We start from the raw sequence: 20,866 nt of genomic DNA on the forward strand, positions 1-20,866 counted from the left end.
AGGTTTCAACAAGATGGTACGACATCCCGTGAAACGATTGCTCTGTTGAATGAAAAGTTTCCTCAAAAATTATCTCTTTGCGTGGCAACCAGGAATGACCTGCCAGATCATGCGATCTTACGACTTGTGACTTTTTTATAATTTTTCATAACTTATGTATGAAGGAGGGCGATGTTACTTAATATGTTTGCAAAAAATTTTACATTTTCAATAAACTTTGTAAGATCTATAGCACTTTAATATTCGTCCCAACTTCCTGAACAGCCTTTAGTTCAGTATTACTTTTAGTGATAGTGTAAAACTAGAACTAACACCATACCTAGAATTAGAATCATTTGGGTTTAGCCGTCTTTAGAGACGTGTGGCTAAACCCAAATGATTCTAGTTCTAGGTATAGTGTTAGTTCTAGTTTTAATTGTTATGCAGCGCTAGACCAAGAACGTTCTAGGTCTAATGTAAGTTCTAGAGACAGTGTAAGTGTAAAAGTAGAACTAACACTGTACCTAGAATTAGAATCATTTGGGTTTAGCCGTCTTTAGAGACGTGTGGCTAAACCCAAATGATTCTAGTTCCAGGTATAGTGTTAGTTCTAGTTTTAATTGTTATGCAGCGCTAGACCAAGAACGTTCTAGGTCTAATGTTAGTTCTAGTGACAGTGTAAGTGTAAAAGTAGAACTAACACTATACCTAGAATTAGAATCATTTGGGTTTCATTAGGTCTAATGTTAGTTCTAGTGACAGTGCAAGTGTAAAAGTAGAACTAACACTATACCTAGAATTAGAATCATTTGGGTTTAGCCGTCTTTAGAGACGTGTGGCTAAACCCAAATGATTCTAGTTCTAGGTATAGTGTTAGTTCTAGTTTTAATTGTTATGCAGCGCTAGACCAAGAACGTTCTAGGTCTAATGTTAGTTCTAGTGACAGTGCTAGTGTAAAACTAGAACTAACACTGTACCTAGAATTAGAATCATTTGGGTTTAGCCGTCTTTAGAGACGTGTGGCTAAACCCAAATGATTCTAGTTCTAGATCTAGATCTAACACATCAAATGCTGCGAGGCATTGCAGCCACCAGCACCTTTGCTTAATCATTCAAAACCTTACATTTTATTATTATTGTTAATGAAATAAATAATATAAATTGATACAAGGTACAAATTGTGTATAATACATCTAAGTAAAGCGAAAATATTTGATTATCTCCTTAATTATTTATTATTGTTGTTAACATAGGATACTTAATGTTCCATTTAATTAAGAAAGTGAAATACATTATTTATAATTTCGATCGTATTCGTTCTATTTTTTTTTGTTTTTGGACGCACGTGGAGGTAACTGATGACTATTTATAAATAGTCATAAACAAGAACGACATAGTAAAAGCTTCGATTCATTACTATCGATTCCGTAAAAGCATAGGCGGGCATAATTGTGTACTTCCACTGTCCCTTACATTAATCTTTACGTGGGCGGTGGGTTTTCGCTCCATCGGCGGTGAACGATGAATAATAAATGGAAATAACAGGTGGACAGTAATTTGTGTAAAACGCGTCGCCTGGACAGCAGAAAACACGCTGCTGTGGGGCCATTATTTGACAATTAAGGGAAATCAATTCGGAAGGAATTAATGTACGATTCGACCGGGATTCATGTCGGGATCGATTCACCCAAATGATCGAAAGCATAAACACTATGCCGATAAAATATTCATTAAGACAACAATGACATCATCAAGAGCTGATTTTCGTGTCGCTACGACAATGTCTATTTTGAACAAAGAACGCGCTCGTCTCTGGCAAGTTGACAATTTTTTCCCTCCGCTTACCCCGACACCTTCACGACCCGTTCTATTTCGATTCTAGAAACGCTCCTCACAAAAAAAAATAACGTGCTGGCCAACATAATATTTACGCCGTATCTGACCATTCGTGTTGCCAACGTGATGCGCTACCCAGATAACTATCGACCGACTCTTTCAGCAAATAAACCATCTTTCTTCCTACTACACATTCTTTATACAAACGTTTATTTCTTTTTTTAAAATTCAATTTTAACTCCTAAAAAATGTTTTATTTATAAACCTAATTCAGTTGTAATTAAGTCATATAAATATATAATTTAACAATAAAACAAACATTTTATGAAAAAAATTTTTTATTTTTAATCTTCACCCTCCACCCAAGAGATTTCAGTAAGAAAAATAAAAGATATGAAACGTTTAAAAACTGTCTTGGTAGTTTACGTCATATTGTTGGTTATTATAAAAATTGTTTGGTTGTAAAAGTTCTTGTAATCTTCGTAAAACCGAATTTTTTGAATATTGGTTATACCAAGCATCCAATAAAGGTGATAAAACATCTCTGCCTGGAGCGCTTGGTGGGGCGTAAGTAATGCTTATTTGATCGTTTCCTGGGTTTGGAGGACCGTATCCAGTTTGGGGGGGTCCATATCCAGTTTGAGGTGGTCCATAACTTGCTGGTGGAGGTCCGTAAGTATATCCATATGTGTTTCTGATAGTCGTCTGTTCTGTGGGTGTATTTCCAGTTGATCCTTCGGTGGTTGTAGTGGATGTGGTGTCTTCTTCATCTTGCCTACCAAAAGGATAATCATCGTTATAATAATCATATGCGGAATCGTAATAATCGGGATCTCTATTAATAGGTCTTCGATTTCCTCTAATCCTGTTTCTATTTCCTGGTCTCCTTCTTCTTCTATTGACTTGTCGGTCAAAGTAATCATCATAGGATGGCGTTGTGGTTCGCTTTTTATTAGATGGTCTTTTTCTGCCTCGTACCCTATCATCATAATCTGGTCCTCTTGATCCTTTCCTTGAGGAGCCCCGTCTTGGCCTATTAGCAGTTTCTTTGTAGTCCGGAAACTCTAATTCATCATCTAATAGCCCAGTTTCTTGCGGTTCTTGATCGATTTCTCTCGTCTTATTAAAATGAGGTTCACTTCCATTGTACTTTACGTATTTATAAAATTGATTTGATGGCTCAGCTTCGTTATCTTGTATTTCTTTTGATGATTGAGTTTCCCCTTCAGTTGAAGATTGTTGTACTGAAACTTCCTCCTCCTCTTCTTGTTTTGGAAGATTATTATCATCTACGCCATCTTCTTCAGGTGGAGAACGAGGCGTGGTCGTTGTTCTTCTATCGTGGATATGGATAATTTGCTGTTGGTTCAACGGAGGAGGAAGGATGTGAGGAGAATGAGTGGTGTGGGCGTAATTTCCTTGCAAAGAATACCATAAGGGAGGAAAATATGGATATAGTGGTCGAAACGGAACCCAAGGAGATTGGTTGTAGCCTAAAAGGTAAGGTTTACCTTGACTGGCTTTTGCGAAAAATGTTGCAGCTAAGAGAAGCCCTAAGAGAGGTCCTTGGAAAGTCCTGGGTTGTCTTGCTAAGTAATCCGGCTCTATTGCTGAAGAAAATAATCACAATTTAATATACTTTGGCCATTAAGGTTTGTATCAAAGTATATTTTTCTAACTTACTTGTAACATTGTAATACTCCGTGGTTAACATTATTAAGTTGAGTAATTCACAAGTGCATCCTTCGAATACTTCTGGAATACTAAGCTTTTCACAGAGCACAAGAGGTAAAAGCAGGAGATACTTTTATGCGGGTCTTTGCAAAGAGCCCTCATGAGTAAGGTGAAAACGGTAAGAATTTTAATAGTTTTGATTAGGAAGATATAGAAATGTGGAGCAGTCATAAATCATTTTATAAATAATACTTTTTATATTACAACATAATAAAAAATTACTACTTAATAATAATTAATAGAAACAAAATTAATTAAAAAAACAAAAAAATAATAAAATTAATTCGTTATATTTCAGCGCCATCTATGATATAGCCGTAGAATTAAACCCCCCATTTTTATCGTCGATAAAGCAGAGCACACTCGAGTATTCAACACTCTTCGTTAGATAACTACGATTTACGAAGGATTTAGGGACATCTATTTCAAAATCAAAGAAACGCAAATTGAATTTGAAAATATTTAATCATTTTTTCCAGAAATGAGTTAAATTCAATAGCATAGATAAGCGGATCATGACTCAGTTAAGGAGCACGCTTAATCGACGATAAGATAAAGATAAGCCGGTTCATTTGCAAACGTTACACTAGCAGCTCAAAACAGGTTCAGCATTGCCGCCGAGATGATCCACCCTCGAGAAATAATGCGCACTAATTCTGAAGTTGGAAGTCAATTTTCCGCCCCAATAAATAATAGACGAACAACAACGATAGATTGTGGATGGGCTGCCTTGCCGTGTTTGGCCCAACGGTTAAATTTGGAGAGATGGGCGAAAGCGGGAGTTTTTCTATATTTCTTCGCCCATTTAGGAGCTCTTCAAGGAGTAATGCTTAGTTATTTTAGAGGAACCGCCCATATTTGGATGCAACATTATCAATATTCTGAAATTTTAATTGGTAAGTATTTAATTATTAATTAAGAAGTGTATTTATGTTTTTTTAATAGGATGGTTGTTATATTCCAACGAAATATTCGTCGGGGTTTTTGCCCTTTTAATATCGTATTGGGGTAATAGGATTCATAGAGTATCTTGGTTGGGTGGTTTAGCAATTTTCCAATCTTTTATTGCTATATTTTTGGTTATCCCAGAAACTCACGAACCTCGTTTAGATGATTTCCGTAATACAACAGGTAAAAGAATTGCTAAGAATTTTTTTGTTTTTAATTAATTTTTTATTTAGTGACGGATTTTCTCTGCACCAATTTCTTTAGTAAGCTTCAGTTAGGATTGGAATTTAATTATATCGCCTTAATATTATTATTTTTATTCCAATTATTTTTTGGATTTGCCACAATATCTTTTTACACACTTGGGTTGTCCTATATTGACGATAACATTGAGAAAGATAATGCCTCAACGTATTTAGCGATTCCCATGGCTGCGAAAATTTTTGGAAAACAAGTCGGGTTGTATTTATCTTGGGCGCCGGCTCTCTCCAATAATTTAATAATTTTTACCACTCCAGGTAAGCATCTATAAATTAAATAAATATAAAAATGGTATAGAATTAAAATTTTTAGCATGGTTGGTTTTGTCATCGTTAATATTCATTTTTGGCAGCATCATCACGTTATTTCCAATCAGTTTACCTGCTATGGCGTTAAAAAAAGCGGTTGCATCTTTGTTGAGTTTAGCTGGAAGGCACATTGAGGGGGATGATGAAGAATGTGATGAAGAAGATGAAGAAATAGAAGTAACACAAGATGGGTTTTTTACAACGCTTTGGAGGCTCTTAAAAAATCCTGTCTTGATGTTAAATATTGCCGCGTGCACCTTCGCTGGAATAGCCTTCGTAAATTTGGAGATTTTTCAAAATAAATTTTTTCAATCAAGATTTTTCGTTCAAGTTGGATCAGATCTTTCCGGTTATCAAGACAACCTCATCTCAAAAATAGCAAACGTTATTAAATACCCTTTCATAGCTACGTCACTTATCGCAACAGGTTTCATTATCGCCAAAGTGAAACCAAAACTTAAATACATAGCATTGTTCAACGTCATGATTTACACTATCACAGCATTGAGCTTCATCAGTTTAGCATTTTTAAGTTGTGACGTCACACTTCAAAGCGATATTCCTGGAAGGTTAATAACGCCATCGTGTAGTAGTCATTGTTATTGCCCAAAAAACACTCCGTTCGTACCAGTGTGTACCGTTGAAGGACAAAAAACTTATTTCTCACCTTGTCACGCTGGATGTCAAAATGTGAGCTTTTCAAATACCAAGATTTATTCGGGGTGTACTTGCGGAGAAAGTACTACTTCTGTAACAGAAACATCCGCAACTGAAGGTGCTTGCAACCAGACTACTTGTAGCTTATATTTTGTTGTAGCTCAAGCCAGTATTGTAATGGCTAGCTCATCTATGGTCAGCACAGTTATTACGAATTTATTAATTAATTTAAGAGTGGTTGAGCCTGCAGATAAAGCTATGGCTTTAGCTTTGGAATGTACATTTTTAGGAATATTACCATATGTTCCTGGGAAAATTATTTATTCTTATGTAGCTGGTAAGTTTTTTACTTTTATGGTTTAAACACTTTTTGGTTTAGTTGTGTGTTTATTAAAATGATTGGATATGTACTCTATGTGAAAATTTTAAATTTATGGATTTATGGAGAAAAAAATATTCTTGCATCAGTCAACGTTGTTAATATATTATTTTAATTAAACGCACTATTAAACCAATTATTATTTTATACTTTCTAAATTTTTTTTTTTAGAATCACTTTGTAGATATACTGGAAATAATGGATGTTTATTAAATTCTAAATCATTTGGATTATTTTTCTCAGTAACAACAATAGTACTTATTGGAATAGCTGCTTTGATATCAGTAGGTGTAGTATTATTAATCGGAGATATTCACATTTGGACTAAGGAGGATGAACCTTCAACGGCAAATAGAGATGAAATTGAAAGAAGTCGTGTTGACAGTGATTTTGGTACGGATGATAATTTGGATTTTAACTTAAGATCGGTTGGGCAACAAGAAAGAAACGATAATCGAGAGAGATCTAGTATATTGCAATCGTCATTTTAGGTGACAATAATACAAAAGAATATATATGTTAAATATCCTTTAATTCAAACTCAACATCGTCATCAAATATTTTTAAGCCCTTCACAAAATACCACACGCCCACGTCGAATATGGTGCCTATGGTGACGAAACCAGCAGCCGTGAAGTTTAAAGTATATCTTAAAGTTTCGCTATTATATAGCCAACAGTTTCCGTTTCCAGAACAAGTTTTGCCCCAAACCAAACAAGCTTTATCTGCAAAATATGAATTAATTTCATGGTTACTTTTGGTAATTAACTTTACCTAAAATGATTCCGAAAAGTATTGGGGATGGAACAAAAGCGCAGAGACTCATCATCATTAATGCAAAACCCATGGCAACCGGTTTATCTTTTTCTTCAACGCATCTCACCGTAACTAAAAAGTTAGAAACTCTTCCAGTAGCTCCTGTGAATTTCAATAAACAAACTACAGCTAGAAATGCATAGAATTTTGAAAAACAGTCTACATGACAATTGCCGGAAGTTGCGTAACCATAACCATCATCAGATTGAATACAAGAGCACTCTTTATATAATTTAGTTAGGTTTGTGAGTGAATATTGAGAACATCCTGCATGACAAGCCGAGATAAAAGACGTTTTGCCATCCTGAGAACAAACAGGGTTGTATTTGACATAATCACAATTGCAATTTGAATTACAACTATTTGTTGATTGATATCTAAAACATAAAGGACCATAAATGAACTCATAAACTTTTTCTTATAACACTTTTACCTTTTTGCTATGGGATTAATATCCAAACAATCTAAATAAACATATGAAATAATTCCAAAAACCGATATTGCACCTACAACAACATTCCAAGCCGCCAAAATTCTAGCAGTCGGTTTAAACTTTGATATTATCAATCCTGACAATAATACTCCTATCGCTGAAAATATTAAACCAGCTGTTCCTGTAATTAAACTAGATGCTGAAGCTGATTGTTTATATAACGTTTCAATGTATTTCGGTAAGAAAATCCAATAAGGCATGTAACCCAAGAAATAAAAGACGGCAGCGAAATTATTTAACATTAACGTCGGATTTTTTACTAATCTATTAAAAGTCTTCATCATATCTGCAAAATTTTAATTATTTTTAATAATTATTTATTTATAATTGTAACCTTTAAAAGATCTTGGAAGCTCTGGTTCATCAGTTGTGGAACGCGTTGTTAATTTTCTTGCGGCAGCTCTTGGAAGTTGCTTCGGAAACAAAGCCAACAATGAAGCACAGAGAAAAATAATACCTGCTAAGATAATCCAACCTAACCACCAAGCTCCAAGCCATCTAGGATCGTTATTATTTATGGTGGGCGTTAACGAAGGGGAAATATATAATTTTAAACAAATCGATGCTAAAGCATAACCTATAGCTGGGCCGAGAGTTCTTAAAAAATATGATATACCTAAAATGGAATCTCTTTATTAACCAATAAAAACATATTTTTACCCAAAAACTGTTTTATTTTTTTACTTACTAATTAAAGCGGGAGTTTTAGATTTTCTTATGTTATCATCCATATAGCTGATTCCTAAAGTATAATAAAGAGGGGAGCCGATCCCTGATATTAATTGGGCGGTAAATAATATTGCTGTAGCGGGAGCGTAATTCCCTTCCTCCATATCACATTCCGTCAATGTTTGATTAATCCCGCATAAAACTTTTTTCTTCTCAAGCTCAAACACCTTATCCGTATTATTGTTATCCATTTGTCCATATTCTATAGTCAAAAATAACGCATCTTTACCAGCTCCATATAACCAATGAGGTAGCGCAGTTAATAGACAAAATAACACGACTGTATAAAGTCCTATCGCCATCCAACGCGGTCTATGTCGCCTTCCAACATAATAACTCAAAATCACAGATACGAGGAGTTGACTCAAATCATTCCCAACAGTTATTATCCCAGTTGTTTTGCTTGGAATTTTGAATCTTTGCTCTAACGTAGTGATTGTTCCGTTATAATAGGCGTAAGTTGCCGAAAATAGACATCCTAATATACCATAAAGGAACACAAAAGCTTTTTTATTAGCGAATTTTTGTAACAACTTCCCTTTGATAAACCATAATCCACAAGTGGTGTCTTCATCGATTTCTACAGAAACGGATTTTAGAACCACCTCTTCCTCAGGAAGGATATAATCCGAATTCCCATTATCTTTGTGATTCGCGTCCATGCTTTCCCTTCACATTCTCGATTAAGACTCGTTGGATGTCGAACTTTAGTCGCGCGCTGTATCGCGTTTTGTAACCGGTGGGCGACCAGGATACGGTTTAAAGAACTAAACGCGGTAATTGCTAATGGTCGATTTAAGTCCTTGTTAAGGAACGGCGGACGTCATAGCGCCAATTCCCTGTGTCAATAGCGATGTGAAGCGTTTCAAATTGGGTCTCCGGTACGAGGTACGACGCAGTTGAACTACCTTGGGGATTCCTTTCAAAAGGGATACGCAGGATTCCGATACATCAAACATACATTTTGTACAAAATTCTAAGAATCGAAAGGATTCATGGAAAAAGTTTACAAATTTTGACAAAAATAAGATGTATAATAATAATAATATTCCTTTATTACCCAACAGGCATAAAAAAAGGATAACAATATATATTCAATAATGTAATAATACAATAATATGTATCTGTATGTGAGCAAAAAAATGGAATCCTGTTGCCCACTTTACAGAGAGTGTATATTGCAATGTTTGTCCTGGTATAAGGAATGACGAATACGCAGCTATATCTTGAGTTACTCCTTGGAACAACAAACCCTAGTCGCTCAAGAATGAAAGAATGCTATAATCGATAAGCTTTTGCAGAAACTTTTCATAAAACGCGTTTCTTCTGTCCGTCAAGGAATCCATAATGTGTCGCGAAAGCAAATTATTTTGTGGTATACCTCACTCAGGGTAAATTCCATCAGATTTGTAAGAAAGAAATTTTAAGAATCAGACAAGCGTATTGTAACTTACTCAGAACGTAAGCACAATACAAAGTCTTTAATAAGTTGACATTTGTGAAATATTTAGACATACGCATCACAAAACCTACGAACACACATTATTGATATGTGTTTTAAAATTAAGACTTGCATCAAACAGGACGCCCAAATCCCTCTACTCCTCTGCACGACTTAAAGTGCTGGCAGAAATATTGTAAGGATATATCCATGGTGACGAGCATTGGCTATAAGTAAGTACACAACATTTATCTATATTAAGATTAAGTTTGTAGGTCTTACACCATTGCACTATTGTGTTTAAGTTGTGTTGCAGCTTATCTGCATCTGCCATTGATGAGACTTCGGCAAAGATCTTGATATTATCAGCATACCCCAAAATCCGACAATCAATTTTTAGAAGTAAGTCATTTATGAAAAGAACAAATAAATTTGATCCCTGTGGAACCCATGAGGTAAGAGTGAACTCATTAGAAAAATATCCATTGTAAGCAACATAACATTTTCTATGTTGCAAATAAGAGGCCAGAAGTTGAATTGCTGAATCAATCAGACTTGCCCACGTCTATCCAAGGTGCTACAGATAAACTTGGAAATCGTAGCCAAGTTGGTAATTGTACAAAACCATGCTGGGAAGCTGACACAAAGGGGCGTGTGCTAGTGTACATAAAAGAATATAATAACTTTTCAAATAGTTTAGAAAAATTGGAAGTTATCGAAATTGGTCTATAGTTTGAGAGGGACGTACGATCATCCTTTTTGTAAACAGGCACAATTCTTGATCGTTTCCATCGTTCAGGAAATTCACAGGACGTAATGGAGAAGTTAATAATAAATTTAAGAAGGCAAGCAAATATATAACGGCAGTCTCTGACCATAATAGTTGGCAACAAATCATCTCAAGCAGTATGCTTATTAGAAAATGTTGCCATTAATTTAATTAGCTCCTCTTCTGTAGTGAGATGAAAAGAGTATGGCAACGGATTGAAATTAGATTCAGTGAAAGTTCGGTCAGTAGAAACATATTGGCAAAAGCATTTACAATATCTTGAGGATCAGCTTGTGGTACGTTTCTTAGCTCGGAGAAAATTCCATATACTGGACGGATTTGTTTTGATGGTATCTTGTATGTTGTTAAGATAATTAATGTAACTGTCGTTTATTTCATTTTTTGTGATAGAATTTTTTAATATTAATATGTCTCTTTATTTCCGCCGAAAACCACGGTGGGTAAGAATTATTAGATTTGGTTTTAATAGGGACATGTGTATTAATTACGGAGCATCATACAATCCATAGAATCATTGACAGCGGTATGGGAAAGCAAAATCATACTTAAAGAAGTGATCATATACACAGGAAAAAATCGTGTCGTGTAAAAATTTTAGAGTAGTTGGTAAAAAGAATTAGAGTAAAAATTGTAATATCACATGGTAAAAATAACTCTAATGTACACTATATTTAATATTAATATAGAGTTCATATGTTATTCACTTAATAGAGTAGTTTTTACAGTTCTCTAAACGAGAGTTCTTTTTTACTTATGTTAGTGAAGTTATGTAATATATAAAACATTAAATTTTACACAAGACATGTAAACTGTACTTTTCCTTCAGGTACTTCGTAGGCATCGCACTATTTTGCTCGGGATTACACGTCGGTACCACGTGATTAACATGTGGTGTGATACCAAGGTTTATATATAAGAGGTTGTCTAGGTTCGTACGCAACCATATTGCGCATTACGTCACATGTGGAAAATAATACCGCCAAGCAATTCAAATTAAACAAAGGCATGGAGCACCACATGGCCATGAGGTTGCGTGCGCAATCCGTGATCGCTTACGTCACGAAACACTCCTGCTCTTGCCCCTCGCCCACAAACTAAAATCAAAGTATTGCAGCATAGGAACTTAGACAATCTTTAATATATAAACCTTGGTGTGATACAGCTAAAATTTAACGGTCATTTACTAAACGAGTCGGAACTCGACAGCGTCTCGAGACCTGATTTACGGGATATAAAAAGAAAAAACGATTATTTTTATTTTAATTATATTTGCCAAACATTCGTGTTGTGAAATTAGTGGAACTTCCGGAAGATTTTACGTACGAGTTCCTTGCGAAGATTGGTAAGTATGTACAACTATACATACAGAAAACTTATAGAAGACTCATTAGATGCAGTTTTCATGGTGACTCGGTGGAAACTTCAAAATGGATTAAGTATGGTTATATAAAAAGAATTTAATTTTTTTTAAATTTAAGATATAACAATATATTACAAGTAAAAATAAAAAAAAATATATTTATAATTTTGATTTTTATTACAAACCTAAAGCCTTCCTAAAAATATTCTATACTTCGTATTAAAAATTAACACTAATAAGTGAAAGATACACACTATTTAGTGATATTTTGTCACTTAATAGGGTAAAATTAGAACGAATCTTTAATAATTTACAGTGCTAATTTTACACTGATTAGATTAGAAATGTATCTAATTAGAGTCACGACAACATCTAGTTAGATTACATATAATACACTGTTATAGAGTAACGATTTTACACTATTTAATAAACACCATCTTTCACTATTTAGTGTAAAATTTTAATCTATTCACCTACACTATATAGTGCAAAAAAATAACTCTAAATATATTGGACCGATCTGAACCATATTTTAGAGTTGGTTTTTTACTCTATATTTTTTCCTGTGTAATGCAGGATAAGTTGCTTGATGGAAGTAAGTTATCAGAAGATGGGAACCGCTGGTGATTAGTAGATGTAGAGTAGTAAACTTCCACTTCAAGACTGCGATGATAAGAATCTTCTGGTTCAACTGGATTATTAGATCTTATTATGTGAAAATTCATGTCAGAATTAGAGATCAAGAAATCCAACATTCTGCCATCTTCATTCTTAACGTTATTGTACTGTTTGGCATTAAGAACACTTAAAAAATCAATAAAATCCCTGGTTTTAATTGAATATTGACTACTAGGTAAGATTAAATCGGGAAGATTGAAATAGCCTCAAGAGTCGTAGATGTGTCCATATCATCAGAAGATATATAGGGAGGAATCTATCATAGGTACTGTTGCAGGAAGATGACTATAAGTATAAAAGAAAATTTCTGAATATAAAATGTGGTATTTCGAAGAAAGTATTGTTTAGGAGAAAATTCATTGATACGTCTGAACGTCGATTTGGAAGGGGGTTGGGATGGAGGTTTAGCGTAGAGGTAGGACATTTGTTCCGAGCGAGGTGGCGCTGCTTCAATAGAAAGGGTCGAGAGAATGCGGGGAATTAAAAATAAATGGAAACTTTTTCCATAAGTCCCGGCGAGATTACAAATAATGAAAGCCGGGCTCGCATTGCGTTTAGAGTTTTAATAGTCTTATGGCACATCGGGCGGAATTACTCGTTTTTCGGGGCGACGCCGCCGGAGACAATGGTGGAGAAGGAGGCGGTTGCCTCCCGGTTTGAAGTCCCGTCTTCGCTTTAGGGGCCGGGGCGTGATTTCGCCTTAATCCTTGTATAATGGTCGCGTAATTCTTCGACTACCGATCCGGCAACTCTTTCTTCGGCACCTAATGTATTCAGGGGGCATTGCGAGAGGGCGAGGGCGAGATTTGTTCCGGTTACTTAACGTTTTTAAGGCTGCGACGTCGTGGGGCAGAGGGGGGCGGGGATTAAAATGTAATAACTTCGTCCTCGGTCCGAAATTACATTTTTAATTTGAATAACTTGTATTTCGTGTTGATTTAGGCATCTCGCCCTGCTAAGACGTGCCCGGGACGCAAAAATTGCGCTTCCCAACTAAAGCTAACTGTATAATGGCGAAGATTGGAGCTTAAAAAGTATAATAGCCTCTCGCCTACGCCCGCCACCCCCGCACCGCCCCATCCGGTCCGAGCAGGACCCTTCGGATCAAATCTGATCACGTCCTCCAAACTTGATCTTGGCACGTAATGAAAAATTGCACCTTCATTACTGAAAAAGGTACAGGGAACCTAAATGACTAAATTTCCGTCCTAACTACTCACAACTAATCTCCATTTAAAAGCCCCACCGCTTAACGGAAACGTACGTCTCCTTTACCGCTTTGCATCTACTTTAACACCAAATACTACCTAAATCCAAATCAAATACTGTGTGTTAGTGTGTTAATTAATTATCGTACCCGACGTCATCATTGCAGGTATGCAACCAATATCACAGTATTGGTATTGCATAAAAATATTGGTTGCATACTTGTAATGATGACGAAATCATTTTGAATAGGACAAAAACCAGAAAGTAATTGTTTCGCCCTTAATTTTGCATCTCGTAGATCGTTCGTTAGAGTGTGTTCTGGTCTTGGAGGGGTCGGTAAATATGTTTTGGGTGTAATTAAAGAAATAAATTCGCGGCTAACGCGGTTTTGCGGCGAAATTATAAAGGCAAGAGAGTAAATAAATTGGGTTGCCGGAAAAGGAGGAGTCTGAAAGGGGGTCGGAAGGAGAGCGGACGTATTTCGTTTGCGTCCGAGGTCTTTATTCGCGAAATTGTGAGCTTAAATATGGCAGCAATTATTCTAAATACGGTATTAAAACCTTTTAGATAGCTATTCTTTCCGGGGGACGCGACGGTTGGGGATCGGTGGAGTTGTGGAGCGGTGAAGCGATGGTTTGGTCTGGAGACTGTGGTTGGGAAATTCTGTTGGGCGGCGGGCGTAATGCAGGGAGCATCGTCGTCCTTTTGAAAATAGAACAAATACAAAAGATTGGCTTTATATTGTCTCAAGTACCGGGGGAAGATGTCGCGTGATGAGGATGAACGATAAAGGCGGCGGCGAGCTTGAACAGGTGGTGATTTGGCTCTGGGCCGCGTTTTGCATAACAATTGCCCTTTTAAATAGAGAGCGCTCGCGGTCTCCTCTTTTTGCGTTATTTACGGGTGGAATATTAGAAAGCACTAAGGCTTACCGGCGGACGCAAACGATATTTTAATCTCGCGAAATAAATGAATTTAAAGAAATTCGAAGAGGTCGTCGCTATTTTTCGTATACATTAAAGTTTTAAGCCTCGACCTAAGAGCCCGGAGTCAAACGGCGAGCGCCATAAATTTCCTAACGTCAGTTCTCCTCCTCAACCGTTCGAGCCGTTCCCAAATCCATAGGCTTAACGTAGACGAGCCTCGGCCCTCCGTCGCTCCCTCGCCCACTTTTACCATTTTTAATTCGCTCTATTTATTTTCACTTTAATTACCATGCCATTAACCCAAATCGCACCCAGAAATAACAAGATTACGCGACGCGAAATCCCACGTCGCCGATTGAAGAACTCGAAACGCCGCAACTCCAAGATGCCAAATCTTTAAGGCACCACAATGCCACGACAATACCGACCGCTGGGAGATAGGTGGCAGGATCAGGCAAGTAATTCCCGTGTAATTTGCTATATTACGAGAGTCCGGGGAGAGAGCAGGTCAATTTCGCTAATAAAGTCCGACGCTGAGCGGGGCGAATGTTTACTTTACTAGAGTTAGTTGACATAAGCACACATAGCCTCTGCCGCGCTCCGGCAAGGCAAATAGCAAAATTTCCACTCGAACGCCGCAAAAATGCTCCTTGTTGAGGATCAAAAGCGCTCAAAGCTCGCCCTCTATATCTATACCCGATCGCGTCTGTCCCCGTTGCGCCGCTCTGCCACTTTGGTAATTGACTGCTCGGATTCGACTTCTTCTCGTTCGGCGACGATGCAAAAATAAGGGCCGCACTCATTTAATCTACTCGCCAAGTGGCTATATGCGACCGAATGAAAGATCTACCGCAACCAAAGGCAAACCGTCTTCGCTCCCTTTCCGCGAGATTAAAGACCTAACCGACCTGTGGGCAAACATGCGACGTAACCCTCAATTCAAACACCCAATTAGTAAACCCAATACTTTTTCATTCGATTTTTAACTAATCGTCAACATGTATCAATTACACCTTAAACAGCTTAATTTTGAATAATTAGATAATTAAGACAAATTTGAATAATTCCTGTAAGGTGTCTTTGAAAAAGATTTTTGAGACGTTTGATATTTTAAAGGTGCGGCAGTTTTAAGAACGCGTATTTTTTGTATCATTAGAGTGATGGTAATGCGAAGCTTTATTCTCAACTTAATGCGGAGAAGGCTTTCAGTTGGCGGAAGGCAAGCGAGCGAAAGAACGAACGAGCAGAAGACATCAAAGCGGAGCACAATAATCATCGATAAACCTTACTAATGATTTGCTTCTGTATCAGAAAAATCTGCGCAAAGGGGTCGGAGGAAAAAAAGAGGCGGACCTCGACGCTTTGAACGAACTAATTGCTAAGATTTCACTTGAATGCGCCATTTTCTAATTCGCCTTAGGCGCAATCCGATTTGGACGGCCTGGAAAAAATGGCAGCTTCCAAAGAGGGCCACTTTTAATCTTCTCCTTTGCATCCAAGAGACGTACTGCATCCGCACATCAAGAAGTTCAATATTTAATGTGTTCCGCTCGGCGGGAGCTCGCGTAATAAGGGAGACGGCTTTCCTCAAACTACTAGAACGAACGTTTATAATACTCCCATCGATCGCCTAATACGATTTCAACCGGGAAATATTAGATGTTAATGGTCCTAAAGTAAGGGGTAAGAGATGTTCCTTTATGCCTCGCAGTCTAACTATCGTATTAAGGAAATTCGCGTGCCAGCAATTAAATAATCCCTTCAAAGCGACGGCCCCGGCGAATTCTACCGGGAATCACTATGTTCCGCGGGACGCCTTCTACTCCAGACTCCCGGTTCACAATTCCCGGCCCCCGGCTATCTTACAGGCATCGAAAGGAAAACCATATATCATGCATGTAAATTCGCGACTCAGATAATCTGAGGACGGCCATATAAACTGCCCATATATATTCCCCTATCTTTCGACGACCCGAACTCTTAGATCCCGGATGTACTCGGTTTAAGGACCATGTCTTCCACCAACTTTGCGATTTATTACTACGATTCGTCCTGGTTTTTAAAATACTTGCAATGTTTACGAAAAAAACAATTCTTCTCTGCTATATGGAGATATCTCTATAACAAATTTAATACTACAAGTTAAAGTGGTTGTCTAAATTTAAATCTAATACATGTTTTATTTTTATCATGATTTTTAATATATGTATATTAGGTTTTTTGATAGGATTAAATGAAAGTTTTTATTAAAAATATTACAAAAATCTACCTATTTTGTCTTATTAATTATTAGCGCCATCTATTAAAATATATTAAAACTACTTTTTTAACTTTTTTGTATATGTATTATATAAAAAGTATATTTATTAGAGTTTCGTACAAAGTGTAGTAACAATGTTATAAATTGTTTATAGGAAGAGTAATTGTTTGAATGTGGGAGGATGAGAATAGGGCCTTGTCTAGTAGGCAAATGTGCTCTCGCATATTAGAGGTAATACGGTGTTGAGCTGTATTAATTCAGCCCCTTGCGGCTGAGGAGCATAGTAAAAGCATTAGCGCGATCATACTACCTTGTCACCGACCTTAAATCTTAAAGCCTCACCTATCGCTCAGCGTCTTAGCGGCGGTCTGGGACCCTTCCGCAAGAAGATCAAGGGGATGCAGATCAGGTCGATCCGCGAGGTAATTTTATTACAATTACCCGTTTAATAAATATTTATCAACCGGGTAGATAGACGAGGAGGGCTGCCGGTGGCGGTGGCGGTGGTCGTAGCGCTTTATCCGCTTTAGTTCTTTTGCCCTTTATTCCTTTGGCCGCTGTTTACTTCCCGCTTCCTGTTGCTGCTCTCTTAGAACGTCTAATCCGGCTCGACCTTATCAAAAAAGCGGAAATGTTTGTTTTCAATGGCGCGCGAGATAAAGACGCCGATAAACGTCGTGGAACGGGGCCGCTATCTTTACAAATCCACCGGCCGACCGTTTCTCGGTTATCTGAGGACTTAGACACTCCATTTGTCAAAACCTCCCTTGCCGGCGGTAAATCAACCAAAAAATTACTTTACGTACAATCCCTTTATAATTCTTCAAGGCGGATCGCTAAGTCGCACTGCGATCCTCCTTGTTTCAAATTAAGTTCTCAACTTTCAATCCGTTTCTTCTATAGACCCTATTTATTATTCTCTTAAATCAACCAGATCTTAAACCACCAAAAAAATTACTCCCAAATATATATGTATATATAAATCTAAGATAAAAATTATCATACATATTTCATCAAAAAGAAAATAATTACTAATAAATTGCTGATTTGAAAGTAGCTTATCGTTTCGAGTTTTTATTAAACTTTATTGACTTTGCAGTTTCATTCTTAAAGTGTTTCTATAACTGTGAAGATTATTGCCAAAATTTTATTAACATACATACAAGTCATCTAGGCTAAATTAAAAACGGCTACCTACCAAAAAATACAATTAATATCATATCAACCCGAAACGCATTAACATATAATGCAGAACCCCGGCCGCAAGCAACTTTGGCTAATCTCAGAATTTGCTTAATTAAGCAGAGTCCGCTTGTGGTTGAGGAGTTGCAATTGATACCATACCAATACTAAATTAACAATATACAGGGTAACCCAATAATGTACTTCAACGTGAAAAAAAAATCTTTTTTATCTCACATATTCAGGGGTGGTGATTCCAGGAAATTGTGGGGTGCCTTATTCCTAGCAATTCTTTTTTACCTTCTCAAATTACTAACTCTGGTGATGCAGAGCTTATTAAATTCTACAACTCTAATATTCTGCCTCAGATCTGTACTACCTTATCCTTTTCCTTAGCCTCGGAAGACGAAATCTATGGTGCGCTGCAATCTATTAAAACCAATGCAGTTGGAAATGATGGCATTAGCGTAAGGATGTTACTTCTGTGTTGCCCTGTGATTGTTCCGTATTTGTGTCAATCTTTGTTTGGAGCTGGGTGTCTTTCCTGATCAATGGAATGTCTCCCATCCCGAAATGCAGTAACCCTTCAGGACTAAATGATCTTCGGCCTATTAGCATCTTAAATGTTTGTTCTAAGGTAGTAGAAAGGATTGTGGGTGTAAGGATTTGGGATCATCTTAATACTTTTAATTTACTTCCATCTACTCAGTCTGGTTTTCGTTCTGGTTACAGCTGTACTACAGCTCTTCTGAATGTGACCGATGATATCTTGCGTGGATTGGATGAGGAAAATGTTAAGGCTCTCATCTTAATTGACTTTTTTCCCTCAATTATTCGACTGTACTTGCTGTGCTTCATTATGTTGGTTTCTCCCCGTTGGCTATCGATCAATCTTGGGACCAATATTATACCTAATTTACACTATTAATCTCTGTTCCAATCTAAAGCATAGCAAAACCCACATGTATGCTGATGATACTCAAATATACCTCGGTTTTGATGGGAGAGACTTGGGCATGTCCCAACTTCGAACTAATTCTGATCTTGAATTATTGCTTCAGAACGACTTATCTATAAATGTATCAGAATCCTCTGTTATCGTCTTCGGAAGAGGGTTGCCGGCGAATAACGTTAGGCAGTCCTTAAATATACTTATTAACAACCAACTACTTCAATTTTCAGATGTAGTACGTAATTTAGGTGTTGTCCTGGACTCTGATTTGTGATTTAGAAGTCATGTCAGAAGTCTTCTTCGGCGGGTTATTCCACCCTCAAGCTATTGTATTCCAACAAAAACCTTTTACATCAAAAATTAAGACTACATTTGTGCGAAACACTTGTGTTGTCCATCTTTAGCTACGAGGATTCGCTTTACAGAACTCTTGCCTTCGTTTTATATTTGGAATCAGAAGACGGGAGAGGATATCTTACTCGCTTGCATGGATAACAAAATTAGTTATCGTACTGATATTCATAATATAAATGTTAGACACAGATCTACGTTAACAGTACCAAAGCACCGGCTTAAATTGTTTGGGCGAGCTTTTTCATACTGTGTGCCTAACATTTATAACAATATTCCTATTCCGATGAGGCTGGAGAATGAGCGCGCATTCAAGAGAAAACTTAAAGTGGAGCTGTTTTTAATTTCAATTAAATTATAATTTTTTGAGTTGACACTGTGACAATTGACTTGGTGCTGGGTTGGGTTTTGATTCATCATTATGATGTATTATATTTTTTTTATATTCATTAGCATTCTTGCTTAACTGACTTGGTCCTTTTTAGCACCAAATTTAGTTTAATTGATATTTTGTTTGATTATGTTACTTTTTATTGTATGTTATTTTGTAGTTTCTTTTCTGTAATTCTTTTTGCATGTAATGGGGTTAATGTAATAAATATATATTATTATTATTAAACGACCAATAGCAGATCGTAAATCAGACTTAGGTAATCGATGCCACCCTCGGCCGGTCCGCCGCGCCGTTCATAACTCATTTCCCACGTGTACTCACCAATAGATTCGACACGGAAAGAATCAAAGTCGTCCGCTATTGGATAGCGGATAACTTTTAACAGTTCCCGTGCGGAAAGATACGGGATATCCTGTATATTGCAACCCCTCGGCCGCAAACAAGGAGGTAATCCAGAAACACCTTTCTTTTCTTGCCCCTCTCATAACTGACGTCCACTAGAAATGCGAAGATAATACATGTCAGCTATAATGAAAGTATTTAATGCAGTTGTGACAATTTATGGCAACTAGTGTAAAAGTAAAAAATATGATGTTTTCATTTATTGGAATGAGCTGGTGTCGATGAAAACGGTTACCTTATCAATTACGTTGTTTTACAGCTTAATTAACCTTGTCCGAACGTAAACGGTTCGCTATGGGGGCAATCGTCGCGGCGTGGCGTTAATTGATTTAATTAATTCGCGAGAAAAACGGTCGGAAATAATGCGCCAGAAATCTTTGAATGAATCGCAATAAAATATTGCACGTAAACTAGATCCGGCACGCATCAGAGTCCGGTCGATAAGTGCTGGTTCTAAGAACTGGTTTTTAATTTGTTGAAAACACATCTCGCCACTGAATCGCAAAAAATGGAGGGTGGTTTTTAAAATGTAATATGGAAAAGTGATCAACTGTGATCTGTAATTGGTCGAAACAACATGGTTATTAAAGTCCTTTTGGAAGGGAGTAACGGGAGGGTAGTATTAACTGAGTTACGCGGTCCTTTTACCCTTTCTAATAGAATCCGGGGAACTCGCTTGATCAAAAAAAAATACCCCGCACCTACGGACGCCTAATTGAACGCTGTTATGGTTCGAGTAAAATAGACGGCGATGCGCTCCCCTGAAGTGCCCTCAAGGGTG

At 37.0% G+C, this 20,866-nt stretch overlaps 3 protein-coding genes across 3 annotated transcripts; 1 reads left to right on the forward strand and 2 right to left on the reverse strand.

The window, feature by feature from the left end:
* Positions 1 to 2,135: 2,135 nt before the first annotated feature.
* On the reverse strand, positions 2,136 to 3,594 carry LOC111425428 (uncharacterized). The gene is made up of 2 exons (XM_023059429.2): positions 3,499 to 3,594; positions 2,136 to 3,425 (listed from the first exon to the last, which is right to left on the reverse strand). Exons 1-2 carry the CDS (start codon positions 3,527 to 3,529, stop codon positions 2,218 to 2,220), a joined length of 1,239 nt encoding a protein of 412 aa, XP_022915197.1. The 5' UTR covers positions 3,530 to 3,594; the 3' UTR covers positions 2,136 to 2,217.
* Positions 3,595 to 4,089: 495 nt separating this feature from the next.
* On the forward strand, positions 4,090 to 6,922 carry LOC111425574 (Organic anion transporting polypeptide 33Eb). The gene is made up of 5 exons (XM_023059695.2): positions 4,090 to 4,445; positions 4,495 to 4,680; positions 4,731 to 5,015; positions 5,071 to 6,060; positions 6,274 to 6,922. Exons 1-5 carry the CDS (start codon positions 4,172 to 4,174, stop codon positions 6,591 to 6,593), a joined length of 2,055 nt encoding a protein of 684 aa, XP_022915463.1. The 5' UTR covers positions 4,090 to 4,171; the 3' UTR covers positions 6,594 to 6,922.
* Positions 6,557 to 9,087, reverse strand: LOC111425575 (Organic anion transporting polypeptide 58Dc). The gene is made up of 5 exons (XM_023059696.2): positions 8,100 to 9,087; positions 7,746 to 8,027; positions 7,352 to 7,697; positions 6,877 to 7,295; positions 6,557 to 6,827 (listed from the first exon to the last, which is right to left on the reverse strand). Exons 1-5 carry the CDS (start codon positions 8,800 to 8,802, stop codon positions 6,622 to 6,624), a joined length of 1,956 nt encoding a protein of 651 aa, XP_022915464.1. The 5' UTR covers positions 8,803 to 9,087; the 3' UTR covers positions 6,557 to 6,621.
* Positions 9,088 to 20,866: the final 11,779 nt, after the last annotated feature.

Source organism: Onthophagus taurus, chromosome 8 (assembly GCF_036711975.1).
Source record: "Onthophagus taurus isolate NC chromosome 8, IU_Otau_3.0, whole genome shotgun sequence".
Taxonomy (NCBI): Eukaryota; Metazoa; Arthropoda; class Insecta; order Coleoptera; family Scarabaeidae; genus Onthophagus; species Onthophagus taurus.